The sequence below is a fragment of the Takifugu flavidus genome, chromosome 20 (assembly GCF_003711565.1).
Source record: "Takifugu flavidus isolate HTHZ2018 chromosome 20, ASM371156v2, whole genome shotgun sequence".
In the NCBI taxonomy this organism is placed as follows: Eukaryota; Metazoa; Chordata; class Actinopteri; order Tetraodontiformes; family Tetraodontidae; genus Takifugu; species Takifugu flavidus.
In genome coordinates this window covers 4,618,331-4,637,514 of record NC_079539.1, presented here as the reverse complement: position 1 = coordinate 4,637,514, position 19,184 = coordinate 4,618,331, and the positions used below count along the sequence as shown (strand labels likewise).

Here is a 19,184-nt window from a genome sequence, read left to right as displayed (position 1 = left end):
TAGATAGATAGATTTGTATTATGCAGCTGTGGAGAATTAAGCCCAATTTAAATCCAGCACGAAATCATCAGTTCCCGGCCATATGGATCATTTACAGTGATGCATGCGTCAGGGCTCATTATTGGATTTAAGAGGTAATGCCCTACAGACTGTTAAAGGATAATGCGTGTACGCCTTTACCATGAATACGCCATAAACGGGCACATCTTGTGCGTCATATATCACTAACGCGACTTTTTTCTATTGTTTTCTGGTCCCTTACTATTTGTAAACAAATCCATACAGTACAACTGACCTCCTTCCCCGCCGCTTTCTCTGCAGCGTGTATGTGTGCGTGTGCGTGTGTGATTGTCTGGTTGCGTGTTACATCATCACGCAATGGCTGTCCTCTCCTGGCCTAGTGAACTGGCTCTAAGCGCTGCACCAATTTAGCTATCTACTACACACACGTTGCTTTGAATCAGAGGAGGCAGACACGGGCAGTCAGCCGGGAGCACACATCCAGTCACGGAAGCAGCAGGCCTGTACAATAAAGGTTATATGCGGAGCTCATGAAATATGGAATGATAGAGGTCGGGTACACACAGCAGTACGTTAACACAGGTGCTCCAGCACATGGTCCATATACCTGCAAATGTGTGCGTAAATGCGCATCGCCTCCCGAGAAACTACAGCTGCTTTAACGGGAAAACAACAATATAAAATCAATTAAATGATAAAGGTTCGAGCTGGCTGTGTGGCACATCACGCCGAAATTTCGCGAGCATCACTTCAATTGGTTTTAAAAAATGACCAAAAACCAAATGCATTTTTCTTCGAACCGATTTGACGTATTGGGGGGCATTTACAGCCCCCCATCTCAGCCTGCTGGCATCCTGCAGCGTAATTATGAGGATGAGTGTGAGAGCGGTCAGGTGGACACGCACGCCTCATGTGCACATGAGACATCTGAACTCATGCAATGTTCACATGTTTATGTTTTCGGGATCACAATGCGCAAAGTTTGCTCTAACTCCCAAAGACGGGACACTTTATACTTCTGGAATATTTCAAAATTTAAATCCTGGTCGTACTTAAAGACCCAGGAGGCAAACAAAGTTATTTCCAAGAACCTTAACCTCTTTTTTGTCAAAACGAAATTTATTTTTTGTTGAAAAACAAACTGTGTAAAAATATCACACTTCAGTTACACAATAATTGCCAAACTGTACAAGGTTTTATTACTGGAATAAACACACACTGCATATGTTATTATAAATGTATGACTTTTCTCTGTTTTTTAATACAAAGTTCAACTGAAAAACCATTAAAAACGTTTTTGATCTGCCAGATCTATTAGAAAAACATGAAGGTGATTGACACAAATACATTATTATCAGCCTATTCTTTAACATGTGTTCATTTATAAGTCCTGAGACGTCCTAAGCAGTGACAGAAATGAATTATTTGATGGAAAAAACAAAGATCGTCATCAAGAGGATTCACTCCGAAAAGAAATGAACATAAATATATTATTATTATATATTTTTTTTAAAACAGCATGAATATAGGCACAAATAGTGTTGCTTATGTCCATCATTCCGCTGTGTGCTATCAAGCAAAACATACAAAAATAATCCTACCTTCAAAGAGAGGGGGGCGTTTTTGTGTTTGATGCTGATTTCTTTTATTTTTAGTCTCTTCAACCGTGTTTAAGACATTTAACAGCCGCTAGAGCCGCTGACAACTCTATTCGGAAAGTTTTCGACCGGGTGTAAAACAGCTCCGGGGTGACCCGCAGCTGCAGGCCCCAAAGAAGATGGTAAAGTCGGTACGACAACTGGGGGAGTCCTGGAGGGGCTCACGGCCCCGCCGATGATGCTCTCTATGGAAAAGGGTGAGCGCTGCACCGGTGAACTCGACTTCTGCACCGGGGCCGCAGCCTGCACGCCGGCTGAGGTCAGACTGGAACTAAGCTGCGGATAAAACCTGCTCCTGGCTAAGTCCGTGGTGGTGGCCATCAAAGACGGCGCCGGGATAATGGTTCCCGTGTGTGAATGCCTTGAGTGCTGCTGTTGTTGCTGTTGCTGGAAAGCAAAAAGTGCAGAGTGCGTGTGGTAGGACTGGAGCTGGATGCCGTATCCCCCGCAGCCGTAGGGTCCGTACCCATACGCGGCCGCCGCCGCGGGGAGGAAGCCGTTGTGCTCCCGCAGCAAGTCCTGCGGCTGCTGCCGCTTGAAGCGCTTCCTCCGCCTCAGAAAGCTCCCGTTGTCGAACATATCAGCCGATTCCGGGTCCAAGGTCCAGTAGTTGCCCTTCCCAGGATTCCCAGGCTCCCTTGGTATCTTGACGAAGCAATCGTTGAGAGACAAGTTGTGCCTGATGGAGTTCTGCCAGGCCGGGAACTTCTCCCTGTAGTACGGGAAGCGATTGCTGATGAAGTCGCAGATCTCACTGAGGGTGAGTCTCTTCTTTGGACTCTGCAGGATGGCCATGGTGATTAAGGCGATGTAGGAGTAAGGGGGCTTCACCAGCGTGTTCTTGCCCGCCGGTTTGAAGGTATCCCTTGTGGAGGTGGAGCTGTCCAGGCACGGAGGAGAAGAGCCGTCCAGGAGGATGCCGTCGCGCATCTGTGCCACCTCATCCACGTAAGAGCGCGTCTGATTGTCCTCTTCCCCTTCCCCGACCACGTCTATGTCGGTCTCTTCCGAAAGGATGGAGGCATCCGACATCTCGGAGCTCAGAGTCATGGCTCTCACACGGATGTGCCCTCCGACGCCAGATGGGGAAGACGATAGGAGCTGCCCTGTCCTCTCTCTTCACTAACTCCACAGATGATGGGGGGAGAGGAGAGGAGCACGTGTCGCCGTGGGTGAGAGACGCCCCCCCAGTATCTCGCTATTTCCATATGTTTCTCAGGATATATTTTAATCGCGCAGTCAGGACCTGCGACCCTCAAAACCGGGCTGACGACTGCGCCGGGAAACGCGTAAAGGTCCAAACCTTGAATCACAGAAGGGGCGGATCTTCTCTCCGCCTTTATACCACCGCCCTGATCACATGGGTACGGAACGTCACCGAGGCCAATGAAACGAGGGAGAGAAAAAATTAAATAACAAAACATGCTCTTTGAAAATTAAACGTTTGGTGTGGCCTACATCCTTTTTAGTGGTCACTCATGGTGGCCTGTACTCCACACTCATGTGAAGCTTTTATTACACCCCAGTGTTTTACAAAAAATAGATGTTGGGAAATAAATCACATCTTTGGGGGATTCGTAATTGCAGGGGTGGTCAGTGAGAAGATCCTATGCGGTTATTTTGACCATTTTCTTACTTGTTTCCGTTACAGAACTCACACGTTTTGTCATGTGCATTGTCTTATGTAGCTTTCAAAAAAACAAAAAACAAAACAATAGCAACAAATTAAACTGATTTGAATTGTTCCCATGAGATAAAAATATGATATCAGTGTCTTCTGCAGCGGTGCCGGTGACTGCTCTTCCTATAGACCGCTCAGTTTGCGTGATCCGGTAGTTATCTAGATTATCCGGGAGCCATTTGTAATGGAAAAGAGTCAGCTGTTAACTCGAATCAGTCACGGGTCACGCAGAGGATGCAAGCCCCACATACAAGGCCTCTGTCGAGCGTCTGCAGCATTGTGTGTATGTGTGTGTGTGTGTGTGTGTGTGTGTGTGTGTGTGTGTGTGTTGGTTGCATGTCTGTTAATTTTATTTTCTTCTATAGCCGGGGCCGCCAAATTGTTTTATGCATATATGCCGCAGGTGCATCATTTGTTATCAAAGAAAAATACACGAGCAGTTTTAGAAAGAAATTAGTCAGGAAAGCATTTTTTCAGGACAAAAAGTGGGAATAAATCAGTAAATAAACGGGCTTTCTTCGTCCCCATAGACTGATTTTTAAAGAAAGGTGTTCAAAATAGTTGATTTATTCTTTTTACTTGATCTTTGCGACATCATTTTAAGTTTATAAAAGCTGCAGGTAGTCGTTTTTTATTTTATTTTTTGCAGCAGCAACAGCCGATTTAAAAGAAAACCATTAATCCTAAATTTGGTCGCGAATGAAATGAAGGCGAACACACATGATTCACACAAATAACGTGCGAGTGTGGAAGTCCCTCTGCAGGATTTAATCAAGCCTGTCAGGAAATAATAATGATAGTAATATATATATTTTAAATTCGACAAATACTGGAATTTTTATATCACTTCTGTTTAGCTGTGACCGTTTTAAGAACATTTTCTCAAACTTTTAAGAAATGTCTCAAGAGAATATCAAACACGTTTAACTTCTGGAAAGTGCAACACGCTGTTCCTCAGCTGCGTTTCATTTTGCATTTGATTTGCGCCATCTAGCGTTAGATAAGTTTAAAAAAGAATAACGACCATAACTTTTAAACTCCCGTCGTTTCACAGCCAGTCAATTGAGTAAAATTAAATTAACCACTTTTTGTAGACTATAATTTTCAAGCCAGGTGTTCATTTGATAAAACAATAAAAAAAAATAAAACGATAATAATCCGATCAAGTGTGGAGTGAATGATGAAGTTTTGAGAGGAAAAAAGTAAAGATGAGGCTCAATATGCTCGACTAGACTGGTACGTCTTATTTCATTAGTATTATCAGCTCGATGCTGTGTCATTTTTATTTATTTTTTAAGTTGTAGTACAATAAACATTAAAATATCTACGTAAACGTGATGTTAAATAACTAATATAATGAGAAATAATCCGCTTTCAAAAAAGCAACAAAGGACGTTCGCGTTTCTTTATGTAATTATGTAAATATCGAATAGTTTGACAGTTTAAATGCGTTAAAGGTGACAAAAGCGACAATACTTTTAAAAAAATAGTCGAGTTTGACACATGAACAATAATCAACTATTTATCTTTCATTGAACTATAGAAACATAAAAACAGGATTTTAAATAAATGTGTTTGATTCTTAGTTGATTAAAGTTGTGCACATTTGCTATGTTTTCGATATCATATTTAAGGCATCGATGAATATAAAGACGAATCTTCCAGCAGGTGTGTGTGTGTGTGTGGTGCGTGCGTGCGTGCGTGCGTGTGTGTGTGTGTGTGTGTGTGTGTGTGTGTGTGTGTGTACAGACTACCTCTAAAGAATCCCCCAAACTTCCCCTGTGCGTTCGGTGGCGGTTCCCGTGAAAGCAACAAAGAGCTTTGCCGTTTGAGACCTTCTGCTTGTTTGCCTCCTCCTCCCCGGTCTGACCCCCCCCCCCCCCCCCCCCCCCCCAGTAAATGAGGGCCTGTGATTAACATGTATCATGTGCGCAACAGGTGAGACCAAACAACAAACGCGCGCATGCAGAGAAATGGAGAAAAATGGCCCATTGATTTTTCGGATTTTAAAAAAAACAGCCTTCGAATTCCCTCCATCTTGTCTAAAAGATTGTAGCGTTTGTATATTTTTGTGGTGCTACAGTACCACGTTTGATTATTTATTAATGCATTGCATCGTATTTTAACCATGGTGGTGCTATCAAAAAACTAAATAGTGAAATAAAAATAGCAGCTCTATCTACCAGAACGGAACGAGAGGAGTTTTGTTGCTTTTATGTGGACAATGAAATGAAACCACGATTTTATGTTTTTTCCCCCTTTTTTGAAAGTACATAAAAACTCAGTTTTAGAAGCATGATGATCCGATCTACCTGTTAAACAGTGTTGTCTTTTTAATCGCGGCTGAAAAACGTCAATGAATTTAAACATGTCAAAGAAAAAGATTTTAAGCGAATGGTTTTACAGTTTCCTTTAGTTGGTGTTATAATCATTCAGGGCTCATCTGAAAAGCAGATCAGCTTTGACAATAAAACAAAGATGCAAGTTGCTATAAAACTACAACCCACTTTAAACCATGATTTTGCTTGATTACTGGCGAAACAAGTAAATGGCAAAATGGCTGCATCCAGACGAGGGCGCTAGTGCTCCCTGTGTGGCAGCGCCCCAGAGTTTGATGACGTACCAGCAGTTTGATGAGCACAAAATTAACTGAAATCAAAATAATTTTCTCTCATTAATCGAAATATTTGTAAAATCAAATAAAAAAATTACTGCAAGCATTAATGTTAAATTATACTATTATACTTGACTTACAGGCATTTTTAGGATTTTTGTTTAAGCAATTTTGGCCTGAGACAGTCCACAGCTGAATAAAAAGCTTTTAAAGGGGTGGGTGGTTAGGATGGTTTAGAGTTGTTAAGAAGGTTGCTAATGTCCTTATATATGCTTTATATATGAAGAATAGGGAGGTACAGAATATTCCATGCCTTCTTCTGTTTTGGTGGTTAACCCTAAAATCTATTAAAGATTTTAAGGTCGGTGGATGTTTGTGTTATTTTTATATACTTATGATGCTGAACGCATGCCTCTATTAAAACTCTAAAAAGAAGTGGCTGAAATCTAAACTGTAGGCCAACTTGTGGGGTTGCGAATGCAAAATCCCGGTTTATTTCGTTCTAAATTTGAACTTTAGATGCCCAGAACTCCAGGGATGCCTGCGAATCCAAACTCAGGGCTAAAAAGCACAGGAGCACTGCGCCTTTTCCCTGTACGTCACTTCCGCCTTCCTCTCTCTCGCTTCCATCTTGCTCCCCGCATGTGTCTGCTGATAGTTTACAGGTCAGTGAGGAGCTTTAAATACCTTCTTCTACACATTATTTTACCCCGACCCGGCGGCAAGAGGTAAAGGACATCATTTTGTGATCCGCCGGCTGAAGTCTGCCACGGTTTGACGCCAACGTGACTAAGAAGGCGTGTGGTGTGAGCGAGTGGGTAAATGACAGGGCCGTCTCTAGTTAGCCGAAAAGCTAGCTAAAGTGAGCCGCCAAGTTCTTGCACCAAAGCTAAACCACACCTTACTTTTTGTACAAACGTTCTTCGAATTAGACGGCAAGCGCTAGTTTATGTTATGATGTTTAACCTTTAAGAATTCCTCGATATTAGACGGTGAGTTCGCCATGCTCTGCGGAAAACAGCGATACTCTCGGGTTTTCATGAGTTTAGATGCCTTGTCTAACGTTTTGTGCACTTGACATCGTTTGGCTTTAAAGGCAATTTACGGGCAATCACTGCACACAGTCTGCTCCCAACTTGTGCAATTTTAGTAGTATGTCTTTAGTGCCTTTAATTATTTTAAAGAAAATCCGCCAGTACGTTTACATGCTCTTCTTTGGCGTCCTGTCTGGATTCGTTCCATGTTTTATTTACCATTAAACGAAGAAACTCGACTAACTGACGAGAGCATGTCCTCCTCCTCAACACTAGGTGGCGATATGGCTCTTTTCAGCGGGCTAAAAGGGCCCATTTTCCGGTTGACGTATTATGTGGCCCAATAACCAACCAGCAGAGTGGTATTATGATGAATGCCCCCCTGCTGTGAAATGGGCCCCCTCACACCTGTTCGAAAAGTAAATGTCCTCAGTATGTTTACATGTCCCTTAAAAGCTGTTGCCTAAATTGGACTATAACAGGACAACAGAGTATACTTTAGTCTAAACTAATGTGAGTCGTCCTTATCCAGATAAGACATAATGTGATTGGAAATTCACATTCTATGGCATATACATGCCTAAATCAGACTTGAACGACGATACATGTGGGCATGCTCCTCAACCCCACCAATATTCTTTTTTTTAAGTGTCATCTAAACTGCTGACTTTTACTTTTGAACAGCTGCAAGGGGATGCGCTTCATGGCCGGAGTGTGTTCTACGGCACAACACCAGTCTGATTGATTCCAAGTGTTTAGTATGTGACATAATAGGTCAACGGGAAAAGGGGTGGTCTCAACGCACATCTCCACCTAGTGTTGAGGGTGTTCTCGATTTTCTACGTTGCATTAAAACTGGGACGAGGAACGTATTCTGAGGAGATGCCAACCTCAAATGTTGATCATAGCTTGATTCAACTGCATGTAAACGTACTAACAATTACACAATAGCTAAACATGTTTAACTGTTGATGTTTTTGTAATGAATTTTATTTTTCTCTAGATGAAAGAAGCAAATATGAATCAAGAAAAACTCGCTAAACTTCAGGCACAAGTCCGCATTGGTGGGAAGGTAATCTCAGCTAGAAATACTTCTTTTTTTATTGCTAATTTTGTAATTTTACAAGGTCTTACTTGTTTCCCATAAACATTAGTCTTTTGCTCCAGGTTATTATGAAAAGAATTATCTTAATATCAGCAAAACACAATGAAATACAGATCTGTGCTGTAAAAGTTGATGGAAAAATTTGATTTGTTTTACTGAAAATTTCATCTTTTATAGCAACCATGTGATCAATAAGAAATGTTTGTGCAAATGTTTCCATAGGGCAGTGCTCGCAGAAAGAAGAAGGTTGTGCACAGAACAGCAACCGCAGATGACAAGAAGCTCCAGTTTTCACTAAAAAAGCTGGGAGTTAACAATATCTCTGGTATTGAAGAGGTTGGCCTAATATTTTCCCTTTCATTCTGCACCACAGCGACCATTTTTAAACATTTCTCAGCAATAAAGAGTTCTGTTTCTTGCAGGTTAACATGTTTACAAATCAAGGAACAGTGATCCACTTCAACAATCCTAAAGTGCAGGCCTCCCTCGCTGCCAACACCTTCACCATTACTGGCCACGCTGAGACCAAGCAGCTGACCGAGATGCTGCCCGGTATCCTGAACCAGCTGGGAGCCGACAGTCTGACGAGCCTCAGGAGACTCGCAGAGGCCCTGCCCAAACAGGGTCAGTACCCCATTGGCATTTAAACACGCTGGATGACAATATACATTCCTAAATCCATGTTGGAGAAAGAAGCTTCATTTCAGGCACCCTTTGTAGCTGCTTTATATCCCTTCATGCTGCTGACGGATGTGCTCTCTTCTCACAGCTACAGATGGAAAAGCGCCAATCGCGACAGTAGAAGAAGAAGACGATGACGTTCCAGGTGAGCACATTGTCCCCTTTCTAGTTTAACTTCTGCATTTAAGGTTGAGCTCAAAAAAATGCATCACACCTTGTCATTTGAAGCTAATTTTATAAAAAATTTTAATATCTCTAATATCTGTGGAGAGTATTTGGGGGAGAATAAGCACTGCATTAGGGTAACATTACCATCGTTCGTCCTTTGACGGTTTATTTCTTGTCATTTCAGATCTGGTGGAGAATTTTGATGAAGCATCCAAAGATGAGGCTAACTAGAGGACACTTTTTCCCCCTTGCCCTGGATGAAACAAGTCCATGTTGGGCACAAATTGGAGTGTCTGTGAGGTGAAAAGTTAATGGTTAACATACTTTACAAGGTGGATATTCTATCAGTTTTTGACAGAGCAATCTTTAAAATATGAAATGCCTAAACGAAACACTTGCAGACTCCTGTGAGAATTAATTAAGCGTATTTTCTAGAATAGTACTCCTCAATGTTAAAATCTGGGAGTAGCAGTATTCAGCCATTGGGTATTTTAGTGTTTGTTCTCCACCAGACTAATTATTTGCTGTACTCAATATATTAGAGTAGAGTAACAACCTGTAAATGGTGCAGAAGAATCCTGCTGTGTCAATTTCCTCCATGTTACTGAGTCTTCATTTTTTGTGGCCTCACTCAATACCACCATATCTGGAATAAACGTTTGCTACTGTCAACGAAACCCTGATGGCAGCATTGTTTCAGTCAACACTGCAGTTTCCAAGTCAGCCTCATAAGACACGACTCCGTTAAATATTTACAGGAAATGGGTCTTATTGGTTATTGTATGCGCTTGCAAAAATGATCTATTAACTATTAGTGTACTTTAATTATGTGGTGTGTGTGTTAGACAATCATCTCTTATCTTCACATGTGTGTAATTTAAAAAAACAAACAAAAAGCATCTGCAGGATGGAATTTCCAAAAGGTCTTTTTATTTAAATAAGAGATTCAGTATTATAAACAAGTATCTGACCTTTTTGAACCACAGTCATTTGGGGTATTTTAAATAAGGTTAGTTGACATTAATTTCACAATACATAACAAACATCAGCAGGATATTTTATCACATTACAACACAATTTACAGAGTAACAATAAATAAACTTGGTAGAAAAAAAACATCTGGCTGTCAGTAAAGCACGTGTAAAGTCTCGAGGTGGACCTCAGAAAAGAGGCAGATTCGATGAACTGGGGGTTTTAGGATGCTTAGAACTGAAAGCTTTAACATGATTTATGACTAGAATTGGATGAGTGAACATCCGTTTCAGTACCATTTTAAGGTGAAAAACCTCAAATCAAAATGTCTATAAGAAAACTCGGAAAATCAACCAACGGAAACCTTCACATGCATCATGCAACAACGAAGAAAGTCTGTTGAAATGACCACACAAAATGTTCTGGCTTGTCCTGTGAGATTGTCCTGACCTCAGATTTCTGCTTCCATTATTCAAGTATTCATTTCACTCTCTGACGCCCATCAGTAATTTCAGTAAGTGTGCTTCCATCACCTGTTGAACTGAACGGAGGGAGATTTTTCCATTACCGTTTCCAATGCCTTCAATCTTGTGTTTTGAGTATGTGCAGTGTCTGACACCTACCGTTCCTGTGACCCATTGCTACGGCCATGTCCATTGCATTGAACCCAGAATCTGACTCGATAGTAGGGTCAGCTCCGCTCTCTGGAAGACAAATGGAGACACCAGGTCTTTGTTAACATAATGCACCATGTAACAGTAGTGCAGGTTTTAGCCTGGAGGGGTGGCTGCTCACCCAACAAGATTTCCACGCAGCGTACGTGGTTCCCATGAACAGCATACAGCAAAGGAGCTCCTCCATTCTGAAATCCATAAAACCCTGACATCAGAACGGACTATCTTGCCTTTTAGGTGCTTCTATTCAACAGTACTTTTAGGTTTGGTCCTGTGCTGTACTTTCTTTACCCAATCATATTCATTAACGTCAACTCCGCAGTCAATGAGCATCTTCAGAATATCCGTGTAGCCCTTACTGCACGCCAAGGACAGAGCACTTTCTCTCCCTTTGGCAAGAAGATTGGGGTCTGCACCCTGTTGTGAAGAGGTATGCACACAAAAACTGTCAGAATATAGCTTATATCTATATACCTGCTGTATATAATATATATCAGTATGTTTTAAAAGAGGAAGATTTGTTCTTGATGAGCTTCTGGGCCATACATTTTGAAGTAGAAACTCAACAACAGCAATCTGTCCATGTGCTGCTGCCCACATCAGAGGTGTGAAGCCTTCTTCATCTTGAAGATTGATAACGCTCTCTATTGAAAAGAGAGAGAAAGGAAATAATGAGCTCCACATATGTTATCACAAATTCATGCCTTTGCTTACAATGCACTGCCTACCTTGTTCAATTCTGCTTGCAAGAAACACCATTTCACCTTGGGCTGCCAGCTGATGTATGGACAAAGCTTAAAGGAAAGGTGAGTATTAGCTTTTTCACTGTATGCGTGTCAGAATCACTTTAAAAATGAAGTTAAAATAACTTACAATGGACCAACAGAGGCGTGGAGGAAACCTCATTTCCACGATGTTTATTGGTCAGTGTGGTTGACTGCTTGATAGGGGAGAAATGTTTGGTGGTGGATGGTGTATAAACGTGTCTCACTTGTATCCCTGGAGAGGGTGAGGTCTGAATATTGCACTCAGCTGAAAGGAACAAAACAAAACGTGACCTCATGTCACATCAGTTACAAACTCATCTGTCAAACATGATCAACTTACAGGTTTTTACCTTTAAATAAAACAGAAGCCACCTCAAGATCAGAGTTGACCTGGTCCTGGATATTCTTGCTGTCCTCCTCATTTAGTGACTTGACAAATCTTGAGCAAACATTCATGTCAAAGCGGTTGGGAAGTATGAACTTGATGCCCATGGACACATTTTGGTTTCCTGGGTCATCTATGCTCGACTGCTCAGTCTTGATAGTACCCAGATCCGGCATTACACAGATCCCCTCCATGTCGTCGGCAACCATGGGACACTCGGCTATTCCTTCGGGGGCTGATACAGTAACGTCGTCCATTTTCTCCTCATCCAATTAATATTCACACTGGATTGAATTATTGTGGATAAACGCCTGGAAAACCGTAATAATTTGTACGTACAAATACTTCAGTTGGAATAATTTATAGCAACACTTTCAATTCCCCTCGACAGTTAATGTTAATGGAAATATTACTTTGCAAAGAATTGTTAGCTACCAATTAGCATAGTAGCCTTATCTTGGTCACTTATCGGATTCTTTTATTGTCTGTAATAGAGTTGAACGTTACAATTTTATAGACTAATACAAACAGAAATGCATATATAAATACATTACCTACTGGAAAAGGCATTGTTTTACACGAAATCACATAGCGGTCGCCCCTTATCTTTCGATGTTTTGACAGATGTGCGCCTGCGCAACACTTCCGTGTGCATCCACGAATAACATCCCGCCTTTTCGTTCCAGATGTATTTTAAGTGAATAAATACACAAAGAAAGTATTAGTAATCCCGTTACTACCACCATACCATTTTAAATAAGAAGAAAGCAAATTTTACAGTATAATATAATTTTAATGGGATTTGATTTTAGGAGATAAAAAATAAATGCGATTTTCAGTGGTAGAATATAATGCATGTCAACATCAATTCAGGAAAGAAATTAAACCCAACAACCACTTGTATAGCAACTTTATTGAAAGCAAAAGTACAATAATTTTACTTTACAGTTCCACTGAACTATTGGTGCCCAAGTTGTTCTGCATTTCCCAACAAAATGAAGGTCAAACCATGAATTTAAACCTACACTCACTACACTCCACTTATTTAACTAAAACATTCTATGACACTCTGAAACTCTTACATGTAAATATAATGGCGTCATCATATATCACGAGATTATTTTTACCTTTAAAATACAGATGTATTGAGGTGAAGTTCACCACATCTGTGATGAGCAGTAAAGTCAGTCTGAATCACTCTCAGGAGACCACCTCGGCCTCTTGGCAGCCTCCTCATCACTGCTTTCTTCTCTGACTCTTCTGGTGGAAGAACCGATGCCAGAAGTTGAGGGATTTTCAGAGGCCTCGGGGAAAGAAGAAAAGAAGCAACTAAAACTGAACTCCTCAGAAAAAGTTTCCACTGGGAGTGGCCCAATGTTTTCAACAGAGCTCACAAGCTCAGTGGCATTAAAGTAAGAGCTTTCCAGCCCATCATCATCCATATATTCTAAATAATCATAATGGCCATAAAGGACATCATAAGGATTGTCATGAAAACCAGGGTAAGGAGGAGCATGTGGCAAAGCATAAGGATCAACTGAGGGGAAAGCACGAAAGTAAGGATGAGCAAAAGGATCAGACACAGCATAGGGAACACCAAAGGGTAAAGCATAGGGAAAGAGATGTGCAAACTGCGTGTAAAAACCAGCTGAAGTGAATGCATAATGATTCGCATAAAGAAACTCATAATACAAACCAGCATAAGGATCTCCAAAGGGCAGAGGATACGCATATGGATTAAGGGGTGGGACAGCGTAGGTTTCATGGTAGGGAGCATAGTTGTAAACAGGAAATGAAAGAGCATGACCTTGTTGCCATTCCATCCCATTGTACACTGGAAGCTGCTGGGCTGTAGGAGTGGGGGGTCTGGGAGGTTCTTCCCCCTCACTTTCACCATTACCTGTGGGAGGCTCAACCTCGACCTGCTGAGGAGCATACATACCATTCTCCTGGTTACCAGGGGGAGCTGGATTACTGGAGGACCTCTCTTCCTCAGAGCACTCGGTGTTCAGTGGCCAAAAAGAAACACCTGATGATGAACTAAAATTATTACAACAAATTTTTATTGGGAAAAAGGAAATAGCCTCCCCCCTTAGGTCTGTCTGTAATTCCAAGTCTGTTGCTAGGGTTTAAAACGTATTTGTGTGTCAGATCCAATTAGGATAATGGGTCTAAATGAGGAGGACTCAAAGTTCGTCTGGTTTCTGGGGAACTTTATTTCTAGCTTCAAATGGGGTGGGAGAGTTCAAGTTTACTGTAGGGTTCATCACGTGCTGAGCAGTGTACCTGATTTATTTTAACTTGAATAGTTTCAGCACTGCAAATGCTAGTATGCTCTTCACAACACCTTGTTTTTTAAAATTGTAAAACTTAAAAATCTTTATAGTAAATTGTCAGTGGAAAACATGTCAAATGATCTCATCCAGACTCTATCCCAATAAAGTGCCATTTAAATTTTAAAAAAGTCATACCCTAACTAACTCATTAATAATTTCACCTATTGTGTCTTTTACCACAGTTTATTATATCAAAGAAGTCTACATAGAGACCATCACATTGTTCTAAAATTTCTTTTTCTCTCTTCTCATTCACCATTTTGTTTACATTTTTTGTTATAGAGAGAGCCTAAAAAAAATTATTGTTGTAAAAAAGACATTTAAAAATATGCTTTTCTTACCTGCTATGTGAACAATCCACTGTCTGAATCTAGCCAGCAGCTGCTCCAACACACTGGGTCTATTAAAAGCCATTTTAGCATCAAAGTTTTGAAACTATACTTTTTCTTTTCCCCCCTTCAGCTCAGTTAGTCAGTTGCCTGTAGAATATTTCACTTTTCTTCAAAACTCACTTGTGTGATTGTGAGCAGCGGCTCAACGTCACGATGGACAAACGTCAGCACGTTTGTTTGACACTGTTGTTACTGACACATGTTTCAGGTCGTCCTTAAGGAGGTTAACTTTTGTCTGTTTGTTTGCTGGAAGCATCATTTTCACTTTGAAGAAGTTTATCATATCCAATTTAACTTCTTATTTTTAAAAAATCTGCAATTTTCTCCTTCCTGTCTCGCATGGCGTGACTCAAAATGGATTAATCGCACAAACTGTATTGTTGCATTATGGCCACCAGATGTCGCCACTCTTTAAAAATACAGCACAGCCGTTTTTTTTTAAATTTCCAAACAATTACTTGAAATAATACTTTACGCTTGCCACTAAATAAGGTTATTGGTGATCTGCTGCTCCTGAACAAAATTGTATTTCATAGACCAAAAGTCCTACTTAATGTGCAGATAGCCGGTGAATTTCATATAGTATAGTTCAATTCAATTGTTCAATTTAAAAAAACAACAACAACAACTTTACTTCTCCCCTTGGGACAATTGAAGGAAATTGATGTTCTCCATTCGATTTTTTATCATTACTTTTCTACAATACATAAAACCTGTTGTACCTTCTTACTGTAAACTGGATTGGTAACTGGATTATTTTAACTAGTGAGAGTTAAAACCACAACTTCAGTTCCTTGTAGGAGCACATTTATACAATTCCGTTTTTTAAAGCCGTATAATGAGCACCGATTTAATGATAACCTCTAAAGTCCCAGTGACTCCATATCTTGGCTGTGATTAAACATATTTAGAGGTCTAAACTGACAAGAGAACACCAGCTATAGTATATAGAAGCCAAACGAAAAATAGAAAAGAACAGCGATAACAGAAGCCTGCATGCTCCTGCCTACCTGGGAGGCTGCAGCCCTGCAGGCCGGGCTGTGGTGGTGCGTTTGAGGGGGGCTGGAACTATCGGAGCTGCCCGCAGAGACCAGCAACAACTGAGGCGACACCTGCAAACAAACCAGTTGTGCTGTGGACCGGCGGAGAGAGATGCCTCCGACGTACAGAATGATATGGAATGATAGTACGGGAAGAGTTTAGGATCATTTTACGAGCGAGAGAAACTTTTTTGTTAAAAAAAAAAGAGTCGCGGATTTTCCAGCGAGGCATCGAAACGAGAGCTGAGGCAGACAACAGGTAATGAGAAGCCGATTCGTTTTCCATTTAAAAAATTAAAATAGCCTCGACAAGTGAGTTAGAATGTGAAAATGGCTCGTAACGGCGATTTGTTGCCTTAAAATATTTAGAACTCTTTTTATCTATAACATACCGATAATAGTGTAAAAACTGTAAAACTGTATTTCCAGGTACAAATACATGCACATTAAAGTGTATATAGGCTGTGAAGAGTCACTTTATCATGCAACACTCCCAATTGCAGCTTATCATGTGAGAGGAATTAGATTATTCAGTCACTGAAGACAACGGGATCAACGTGCTTGTGACTGAAAATATTTGCGTCACATACTGTCTGATGTCAAAAGACGTTTCCCTGATGTTTTCTGACAGCGTGCGTTCTCTCCTTGCATGTAATCCCTTTTCTCACGCTCTGTTCATGGCCACCAGCCAGGTCAGGTTCCTTATTCACAACGAGAGGCTAAAGGAGGACAGTGGCTGACAAAAAAGAATCTTGTTCAGACTGGAGCTAAACAGGATTTAAAGTTCATCCAGCCCAACCCTGGACTGAATTCACATTAAGCCCCAAAACTCAAAGCCTCCCAAAATATTCGGACGGCAAGGTGCAACCTGCCAGTCTAGGTCAGTGATCATTCCAGTTGTTCGTATCATGCGTGAACCTTCTATAGTTTCACTTTACAACAGAGGCGCTTCATTTAACAGGATTAAATCCAGAAACGGACACCCAGGCCTGTGGCATTGCTCTCCTTTCTAAACCTCCCCCGAACATGATATTACAGAACATGTGATAATGGATTTACTGAGACAAACAGTTCAGGTTTTAGTCTGGAGGTCAATAAGAAAGGATACACTGTAAATCTGGGTATGACCATATCTTGTGAGAGCGGTGTGGATCCTTGACACCTTGCATTTATTTTACAAGCATTTTATAGGTGGCTAACATGAATACTTCTCCCCAGGTGGATGGAGAGAAAATGGAGGTGGACAGAAGAGAGGTTCCTCTGTATGTAAGTGCATCTGTGTTTTTCGTCTGGGATATTTGGTGGAATACTTGAACTCTAGGGAGAGGTCCCACGCTCGCAGACCCTCATTCTCTTTCCAACACTGCCATCTGTCCTCCCAGCACTCCTCTCCTGGAGTAGTGAGCCTTGTGTTGCACATGAAACTCAAGCCAGGAGGGCTCGGGTCTCTGGGGAATCCGGTCGGCACACAGCCCAGCTCGCTATGACTTTGTACGTTGCGAGAGCTACCATAGCGAACGCGCTCTCTCTGCATCATCACTAGTGTGTATGTGTGTGTGTGTGTGTGTGCAAAGCCTGGGTGGGCCACTCTTTGAAGCATAGCCAGATTACTGGTAAGCATTGTGTATGTGTGCCCGCGTATGCGCATTTTGCTGCGTCACCAGTTTTCAGAGAGAGCTGGGGTTGGGGGGGGGGGGTTGTCTGAAACCCAAAGCGTGCGAATCATTACGGGCACTGTAGCACTAAAGCACACAAGTCTCCATTAAGAGGAAGTGGAGTCTCCACCCTCCAAGGTCACAGCTGAGCGGGAGCGACTCTCGCCCCTGAATGAGATCCAGATTTCAATGCTGGGCTTTGTGTGGGCAAGCCCCAACACAGTGCCGTCATATAAAGAGTGTTTTTGCTAACACCCTCAGTAAACTGTTTTGGTGCACCTCCACACGCACAGTTGTGCAGTTTGTTCCACAGCAGGAACTGTGGGTCCAACTCAATGGATAAATGGTGGCATTGAATTGTGAGAGCTTTGACTGGGCTTCAGAGCATTACCAGTTATACATACTGGTATTTAGGTGTGAGTAAAATTGACAGGCCTGTGGGGAACAGCCAATAATATTCAATATTGTTGAAATTTTTCCTGCCGGCTAATCAGTTTTTACATCACCTTCTCCAATGTCTGTGTCTTCATAAAAGAAATGAACTGGAGTTCTTATCGCTTTACCCCTACAAGTAACAAGTTACAGGAAACCTGTACAAAATCAGGACATTCTTGTTGGATTATGTAATGTTTTGTCCTGGCAGCTGGCATTTGAAGAGAGGTTCATGGCCTCTGTCCAGGTACTGACAGTACGTTTAGGCTGGTTATAAGTATTTTATTTGTATGGTTGATTAAATCAGAGGCATGTGGCTCAGCCTAGCCTGAGAAAAGGCCTGCAGCACATTTTTAACGCCCTCACTGAGATACTGGCACATGGACTTCATCTTTTAGCATATCTGAACTACAGTTTTCATTTTTTATGGGATTTTCTACATGTTTTGTGACCAAATTGTTGTACAAATTTTATAAATAAAAGGTAAACACAATACAATAAGTTACAATAAGTGCAGCTCAATGTGATAAAACTATACGTGATTATGACTGTAGGTCTTCTTTATTAGTTGTTACCCAGTTTGTGTTTGCAATAAAGCGCGGCGTATCTGCACTGACGTCAGCCTCCCTTCCAACCAAGGCAACCGACTGTTACTGGAAGCTGTTTTTGTTGTTGCACAGGCGGCGTTTTTGCCCTCCTGACGTCACCCACGTGTTGCACTCAAGAGATCACAGCAAAGAGCTCTAAAGCTGACGACGGCCGGTTTCCTGGAGACCACATGCAACAGATCTGATGTTGTTTTCCCTGCATCTGAGTGGAGGAAAACATAGGAAGGCTTTTCAAAATAATCTCCTGGCCCGCCCTTGGATTTGTTATTGCTTACTATCAGTTACTATTTTATCACATTAAAACTTCCAAACTAAAACCTTTTAGATCATAAAGCTCCTCCCATTGGAGCCACATGGATATGCCCGTATATTTTCCATCATTATCATATTGAGTTTGACCTGAAAACTACCCACATGTGAGGCACGAGATGGAACCACAAGGTGTTGAATATTTCATTGTTATTGGAGCAGCTTGTGTCACGATAATGCTCCGCGCTAAAGACCATAGATCACCGCGGTTCGATGTCTTCACCATCTGCCAGCCTCCCCGGGTCCACCTCCCTGAGGCACGGCAGATACAGTTAGGATCATAGAAAGTCTGTTTGATTGAATTGCCCCCGTGTAAACTAATATTGTTTCGCCCTCCTTTGAAGAAAGAAGAGACGAGTTTTCTGCTGTGAGAAAAAGCATAAAAACATGTGGACGGCCGTGCTGTGTTATGAGTTATCCTGTTTCCACTGAGCCTTGTCAGAGATCCAGAAAGGATGCACAAATCATAGCGGGACACTTTGATATTGATATTCGGTGTCAGTGATAACAGAAGAACGGTTAAAGTGATCCTGCTGTCCAGCTGACAAACTTCAGGACCTGACAGAGTCGCTGAGTATCAGCCAAAATCTCGCTAACGTAAATAATAGACTCCAGAGGTGAGGCGGACTCTCACATTTGAAGCGACACTAAC

At 41.6% G+C, this 19,184-nt stretch overlaps 5 protein-coding genes across 11 annotated transcripts in view; 2 read left to right on the top strand and 3 right to left on the bottom strand.

Annotated features, from left to right (window-relative positions):
• Window positions 1-1,197: 1,197 nt before the first annotated feature.
• Window positions 1,198-2,996, bottom strand: foxd1 (forkhead box D1). The gene has a single exon (XM_057019173.1). It carries the CDS (start codon window positions 2,727-2,729, stop codon window positions 1,701-1,703), a length of 1,029 nt encoding a protein of 342 aa, XP_056875153.1. The 5' UTR covers window positions 2,730-2,996; the 3' UTR covers window positions 1,198-1,700.
• A 3,552-nt stretch (window positions 2,997-6,548) lies between these two features.
• Window positions 6,549-9,639, top strand: btf3 (basic transcription factor 3). 3 transcript variants are annotated; one of them, XM_057019179.1, is made up of 6 exons: window positions 6,549-6,639; window positions 8,012-8,080; window positions 8,336-8,449; window positions 8,536-8,737; window positions 8,883-8,939; window positions 9,147-9,639. In XM_057019179.1, the coding sequence occupies exons 2-6, from the start codon at window positions 8,012-8,014 to the stop codon at window positions 9,191-9,193; spliced, it is 489 nt and encodes a 162-aa protein (XP_056875159.1). In that variant the 5' UTR covers window positions 6,549-6,639; the 3' UTR covers window positions 9,194-9,639. The 3 variants fall into 3 exon arrangements, with proteins under 3 accessions (XP_056875159.1, XP_056875160.1, XP_056875161.1); XM_057019180.1 differs by having other exon boundaries at window positions 6,607-6,788; XM_057019181.1 differs by lacking the exon at window positions 6,549-6,639 and adding an exon at window positions 6,769-6,792.
• A 236-nt stretch (window positions 9,640-9,875) lies between these two features.
• Window positions 9,876-12,414, bottom strand: ankra2 (ankyrin repeat, family A (RFXANK-like), 2). Of its 3 annotated transcripts, none has more exons than XM_057019174.1 (9): window positions 12,315-12,414; window positions 11,726-12,071; window positions 11,482-11,640; window positions 11,337-11,402; window positions 11,155-11,252; window positions 10,900-11,025; window positions 10,730-10,796; window positions 10,558-10,638; window positions 9,876-10,475 (listed from the first exon to the last, which is right to left on the bottom strand). In XM_057019174.1, the coding sequence occupies exons 2-9, from the start codon at window positions 12,015-12,017 to the stop codon at window positions 10,420-10,422; spliced, it is 945 nt and encodes a 314-aa protein (XP_056875154.1). In that variant the 5' UTR covers window positions 12,018-12,071; window positions 12,315-12,414; the 3' UTR covers window positions 9,876-10,419. The 3 variants fall into 3 exon arrangements, with proteins under 3 accessions (XP_056875154.1, XP_056875157.1, XP_056875156.1); XM_057019177.1 differs by having other exon boundaries at window positions 12,319-12,414; XM_057019176.1 differs by having other exon boundaries at window positions 11,726-12,399.
• Window positions 12,415-12,653: 239 nt separating this feature from the next.
• On the bottom strand, window positions 12,654-15,631 carry LOC130517355 (uncharacterized). 2 transcript variants are annotated; one of them, XR_008947706.1, is made up of 4 exons: window positions 15,499-15,631; window positions 14,438-14,496; window positions 13,703-13,789; window positions 12,654-13,064 (listed from the first exon to the last, which is right to left on the bottom strand). XR_008947706.1 is itself a non-coding variant. In XM_057019178.1 (2 exons), the coding sequence occupies exons 1-2, from the start codon at window positions 14,508-14,510 to the stop codon at window positions 12,945-12,947; spliced, it is 918 nt and encodes a 305-aa protein (XP_056875158.1). In that variant the 5' UTR covers window positions 14,511-15,446; the 3' UTR covers window positions 12,654-12,944. The 2 variants fall into 2 exon arrangements, 1 of the variants encoding a protein (XP_056875158.1); XM_057019178.1 differs by lacking the exon at window positions 15,499-15,631 and having other exon boundaries at window positions 12,654-13,789; window positions 14,438-15,446.
• arhgef28a (Rho guanine nucleotide exchange factor (GEF) 28a) overlaps window positions 15,586-19,184 on the top strand; it is a 25,703-nt gene continuing 22,104 nt past the window's right edge. Inside the window, exons 1-2 of one of the 2 annotated variants that reach the window (XM_057019154.1) lie at window positions 15,586-15,787; window positions 16,747-16,794. In XM_057019154.1, coding sequence (XP_056875134.1) covers window positions 16,762-16,794 — 33 coding nt within the window. In that variant the 5' untranslated portion in view covers window positions 15,586-15,787; window positions 16,747-16,761. The remainder of the gene's footprint in view (window positions 15,788-16,746; window positions 16,795-19,184) is intronic. The other variant, XM_057019155.1, reaches the window with a different exon arrangement.